The sequence below is a fragment of the Lotus japonicus genome, chromosome 2, assembly GCF_012489685.1.
Source record: "Lotus japonicus ecotype B-129 chromosome 2, LjGifu_v1.2".
Classification (NCBI taxonomy): Eukaryota; Viridiplantae; Streptophyta; class Magnoliopsida; order Fabales; family Fabaceae; genus Lotus; species Lotus japonicus.
The window spans coordinates 86,121,380-86,127,749 of record NC_080042.1 but is presented as its reverse complement, the minus strand read 5'-3'; the positions used below and the strand labels follow the sequence as shown (position 1 = coordinate 86,127,749).

Sequence of the window (6,370 nt, the reverse complement as noted above, 5' to 3'; positions counted from 1 at the left end):
AGTTAATTGTGGTCCACCGGTGGACCAATTTGTTAATTGCCCACCCTAGTGGGCACCGTCTTTTGGTAGTGGTTAAGGGAGTAGAAAGAATAGTCTGTCTTTGTCGTGGTAGCAAGTACCTTAATTACACGAAACTAGGAACATTGGAAGCAGTGAAATTATGATGAAATTAATTAAAATTTTATGATCGGTTAAACTATAGATTTTTCAAACAGAGAAACATATGTTTATATTTGCTTTGTCCTCTGAGGGCTGCTGTTACATGTGATGTACTGATGTCTATTTGACATGATTTAAGGGCAAGAGGAAAAATCGAAAACAAACAAATGGGCTGAAGAATAATGCCATTATGTCTAATACAAACATTTGTATGTAGCACATTGCTTATTATAGTATGAGACTATGAGTTCTTATAGGTATATCTAACAATTTCAAACATTCAATCAACATATGCGTTCAACAAGGAGTTCTAAATGTGAGCAAAATAAATGTCAAATTTGTAGTAGTTTAAAGCTTTTTCTTCTACTTTTTAAAAAACTCGCAAATTGTAGAGGTAAAAATTGTCACAATCCACATATATCGATCAGTGGTCGTGACTCCGTATATGTACAACAATCATTATCATTATATGTAGTATTATGACATGCATTTTGGGGTTTATGGATTGAAACCGTGTTTTACTTGAGTCCAACAAAGCTGGAGAATGAATAGGACATGTTGTTCATGCATAGAATTTTCTTTTCCCTAACTAGTTTGGGAAAGGTACCTTCCACTTTACTAGCCAAGTTAGGCAAACCATAAAGACTTCCCCTGGAAAATGCAAAAAACTAACTCCATATTAAAAGGAATTAATTTTGATAACTATTATTAGATTATTATTTTACTTATTCTGTGTTTGGTTTCATGTTTGAAATCTTTAGAATAATTTCTCATTAACTAGAATCACATTAGGTGGTTATATAAATGTTTTACAATCATCTCAGAATCACATGAAACTACAACATAGAGTCCTCTGCTAATTAACATGCTTTGGGGTGTGTGCTTAATAGTGAATGCTTTGAAACTCGTATGAAAACTTTGACAAAATCAAAATCATGATAAATAAAAGCTAAAAGAAATTGTTCTCATCCGTCATGATTTTAGCTTCATTGTGGTTTTCGAACTAATTTTCAGACATACACACCCTAAACAATTTTATACCAAAATAAATTCTCACAGCAATCATCAAGCACTGGAGTTAAATTGTTCACTAAAGTAACATGGGGGAAATACAATGAAAATTGTGGTATTAGAAGTGGTTTTTCAAACTTGAAGAGTTTTCACACAAAGCCAAATATCCACAACACCTAACAAAGAATTAAGTGAGAAACCAGGAGCAACCACGTTGATTATCCAATTTCAACGCTGACATCACATCTCCATGTGATGATGCTTGTGCTAATAGCTTCACCTTTTCCCTTATAAAATCCCAACTTTGGCTTCAAAATGATAACAAACTCAACACCCTCTCTTCTTCCCTTTTTTCCTAAAATACACAAAGAAACAGACAAACAGAAAGTAACAAAACAAGCTGAGAAACATGGATAATAGCAATGGCAGTGACACACACAACAACCCCACTTCACTTTCTCACTCTCCTACTAATTCCTCATCTTCCTCACAACTACCCCAAGTTGTGATGAGCCCTTGTGCTGCATGCAAGATTTTGAGGAGAAGATGTGCTGATAAATGTGTTTTGGCACCTTATTTCCCTCCCACTGATCCTGCTAAGTTTACCATTGCCCACAGGGTCTTTGGTGCCAGCAACATCATCAAGCTCTTACAGGTAGTTACTACAGGGCTTTCAATTAAAAGCCTTCTAAATTCTTAGTTCAATTTACTTGTTTCCTTGTCTCCATTCTAGTCCTCCAAGGCAATCTATGTTTCCCAAACATAATTGAACTCACAATATATTAACTGTTTGTTTGTATGTGAGTAAACTTTTATCCCAATTGATAAGAAGAGTTTTTTACTTCACTTTTTATTTTGAAGTGTATTGCTAATATGCGTTTGGAGTTATGTCAACAAATACACAAACATAGCCTAAAAAGACTTAATTTAGTTCCTAAAATTTTGGTGCTATTTAAGTGAAAATTAGAGAGAACATATGTATCTTCTTGCATTGTTAATTTCTGAATTTGTTTTAATATTGATTTATTAGATCATAGAGTTTAACAAATATTTTTCATTTTGCTCTTTAAAGTCAATAATGACAGGTGAAGTATATAACAGCTTATAGGAATCTCTCCATTATTGTGCTGTAGTTCCCTGTTCCACTTATCTCAGCATTCTTTACATGGGGACAAATATGATATAAGACTAGTCTCCAATGAACAAAAATTACCTAATTTTTAATGCTACTTCTGAAACTTCAACAGTGATGACAAAATAACAAATAATTTAAGAACATACACAAGTATAGGTGTTGTCTGTATTGTTCGATGAAAATATTTACCACCCACTTTGTTAACATGTGTAATGTGTTAAGAAAGTGGATAGTCAAACTTTTCATTGAACAACAGTATAAACAATACTATGCTTTTAAGTTTTCTCTACAGTTTAATAATTACTCTAAGAGTAAAATTTGAAAAGTAAGCATGTGCGGGAGAGACTGCATTTATTTGAAAGTCAAGTTAAACTAAATGTTATAAAATCATGTTTTTCTATTTGTGTGTAAAATCATGTTTGCTTCAATGCAAATGGAAAAACAAACATAACCAATGGTGTGATCATTTCTCCTATCCTTTTCTTTTGGTCTATGGAGCTCCATACTTTCTGTCATTATACCTCCAATAAATGCATTTTTTCAACCACCAAACTTAAAATGAATTCCTAATGGTGTGGGCCTCCTAGTAGTTATACATTTATACTTAACACTCCAGTATTCCAAATCTTCACCTCTAAAACAAAATTAGAAAAAAAAAAAGAGTGATCAAAAGATACATATCTTACAACAAGGAATTTTCCTCAATCAAATCATTATACATTTCTCTGCAATTTATTATATCTAAACATTTTGTTGCCTTTTCTTTTCAGGAGCTTCCAGAGTCTCAAAGAGTTGATGCAGTGACCAGCATGGTTTATGAGGCTAGTGCAAGAATAAGAGACCCTGTTTATGGCTGTGCAGGAGCAATTTGCCAACTACAAAAGCAGGTGAATGAGCTTCAAGCACAATTAGCCAAATCACAGGCTGAAATTGTAAACATGCAACTCCAGCAAGCCAATCTTGTGGCTCGAATTTGCATGGAAATGGCACCACCAAATCCACAGGAATCAGAATCACCTCAACAATCAGTGGGTGATTTTTTCATCTCAAGTCCTCCCCAAAGCATTGGCTATGGCATGAACTTCCTGGAGGAGAACACTAGCCTAAACACATTGTGGGAGCCACTTTGGACATGAGTATTTTGTTTGGATCAACTTCCCTTTTCTCAAAATCGATTCTGAGACTCTGAAGCTACTCACGAACTTTTTTCTCTATGATAAAATCAATGCAGAAGAAAGAACTTCATTAATATTAAATATACATAGAAATTGAGGAAATTTTCCATTGACGGTCTCCTAAGGAGAAGTTGAAGGAATCAACCATTTAAAAAAAAATAACTTAGCAACTAATATTCATTTAGAATAATTATGCCCTATATGAGGAAAGATTGTAATTTGTGATCAAGTCTCTTTTTGCACAAGCTAGGCAAGTAAAGGGGTCACACATCATGTTGAAAGAGTAGTAGATGTTGTTTTCTTTACTCCATGCAATCTTTGTAATATCGAAGAGAAAGGGAATTGACCAACAAAAAAAAAAAAAAGGAAGAGAAAGGGAAAGGGAAAAGTTATGATAGAGTCTTTATTAATAATAGTTACGGTGCTATTTACAATCTTAAACACCTTTTATGTCATGATCATTCAAAAAAATGGTGTTTCTTTGAATGCCTACTTCATTGTCAAAGTACTAGGATTAAGACCCGTGCGATGCACAGACCCTTAATAGGTAACTTTATCTGATTTTATAACTACTTGAATTTTATAAGAGTTATGGCAACATATGAATTATGTCAAAAATAATATTAAAATAAGCAAAAGATGGAATTAGATGGCAAAACATACGGAGTGTGATAGTTAAGGACAACCTGTTCAAATTGATACAAATCACAAAACATTTAATTTGCAAGTTTGAATGATCAAGCAAGTCTAAAAAATTAGCAAAATGAAAGCCAACATTTAAGTTGATACTTAGCAGTATTGTTGGCTTTCTCCTCGTTCTCTACAGCGATATGTTTCCATTTCCTGACATTGTCATCTAATCATACTTGTATCTCACGTCGTCGATTCTACGCTCAGTCCACTTATCGTCGACTTTTGTAATAGGAGTGCAAAAACAACTGATTTAATGTATGTTGCATATGAACTACTGCTAGATAAAAACCCAATAGAGAGCATTGAACAAACCTCAGCATCAATTAGCACCAGCTGCACTGCAAATGGCTTGCCTGGCTCAGATATTGGGCACATCTCCCACATCCTCAACACCAGAACCCGAATTCTCCATGTGTGTTCCCATGGCAGAGGCTGGAAACAGGGTTAATTGCACAGTCCATTCAGCGAATGTGTCTCACAGAAATAAAAGTTGCAAAACATTCAAACAATATGGATTGAAATATTGATGCAGGCTGTAAGATGGCATGAGCTACAACATATACCGCTATTTATCGGGAGTGAGATCAACCAAACTCGTTTATCAGATAAATAAGTGAGGAGAGAGAGATAAGATCTCCATGAAGGAGAAACATATCACATACCTCACAATCTCCAGCAGGATATGGAGATGGAGAGAAGCAACCTCATATTTAGATTTGGTAGGATCTCAGTAAAATCCATGGAAGATATTGTGAAGATGCTGAATCTCTAGACCTGCATAGCTAGGAGAGATTTGAGAGAATTTAGAATTTATTTTTTCTTAACTGAAACAAAATGCATTTACTTCCATTTTTTGTTATTTTCAATCTCATGACAATTAACAGTTTTATCATAAACTACAGTATTGAGAGAGAAGTGGTGTACTAAAAAAAATAACAGGTGAGTTGAAGCACTTCAATTGGATAAAGAGAGAGTACTTCAATATCAAATATTTTTGTACCCCTATATATAATCTAAATTCACAAAAAGAGGAAACATAGTATCTTACCAGTGCCAACTCTGGACAGTCGTTCAGCAAATTCATGCTTTAATCTCCAAGCAACAGAAAAAAGTGTTTTTTTTTGTTCAACCTGAAACATAATGATTACAGAAATAGGGGGAAAAAGTCAGAAGCATAAAAGAAATGCTAGGAGAAATACAAAAACAAACAAATAAAATAGGAGGAGAAATAGAGATGCTAACACATAAATTTCTGATTTGATAAAGAACAATACACTCCAAGGAGCAACGAAAGATAGGCAGAAGGGTAGAGGATTTAAAACAGATAGAATGGGAAAAGGGAGCTAGCAATCATTTTGAAATTTGATGGAGTTCACATATCCAAACATCTCAGACATTGATTCAATGGAAAAAAAAATCATAAAAAAATATCAAAATCAGAGCAGGAACTCTACACCAACACGAAAGTTTTTGGGTCACTCAACTTCACAATGAAGCAAACACACCGATGAGATCCCTATTTATACAAATGTAAAAGAACGAAAAAGTATACACGCATATTGTCATGTCACCAGCTTTATAGGAGAAATTTGTTGCTTACAGTATAGAGGGGGTGAATTCAAAATAGAGTGTAGCACCCAACCTGTAAAGCAACTTGGAGAGCTGGTTTGGACAGCTTGAGATGATAAACACGATATAGGGTTGCAGCCTCGCCGACGAATGACCACGAAACTGACAATTGAGCAGCGAGTAAGGTTGAAGCTTCAAGGGGAGCCTTCAAAAACATATGTAAAGCAACATAAACAGCTGGTCCTGGCAGCATGAGGCAAGATGACGACCAACTTGGAGAGTATCAACCCACGAAATTGCTGATTGCAGATATACATCATGCCCTTTCTTCAAGGAAAAGCACGCCGGCGACATGATGACGAAAAGGGGAACGACATCAAGCTGTGCAAGTGATGATGAACGAAGCTGGGAGTAGGAGGGGGAAATGAAACGCACGTCGGCGACATCAAAGGCAAAGGGGGACGACGAACATGTGCAAGTGATTATGAAAGAAACTAAGGGAGTAGGAGGGGGAAAGGAAAGGAAATTAACGACGACGAGAGGAGTTATGCATAGTGACGAAATCGCAGGTTTGCAGATGACATCAAGCTCTGCAAGTGATGATGATGTTGTGTGTGAAAATGGGCCA

The 6,370-nt window shown here is 35.3% G+C and overlaps 1 protein-coding gene across 1 annotated transcript; it reads left to right on the top strand.

Annotated features, from left to right (window-relative positions):
* The first annotated feature begins 1,509 nt into the window (after positions 1–1,509).
* Positions 1,510–4,015, top strand: LOC130740449 (LOB domain-containing protein 1-like). Its single transcript, XM_057593055.1, has 2 exons — positions 1,510–1,825; positions 3,076–4,015. The coding sequence occupies exons 1-2, from the start codon at positions 1,580–1,582 to the stop codon at positions 3,439–3,441; spliced, it is 612 nt and encodes a 203-aa protein (XP_057449038.1). The 5' UTR covers positions 1,510–1,579; the 3' UTR covers positions 3,442–4,015.
* Positions 4,016–6,370: the final 2,355 nt, after the last annotated feature.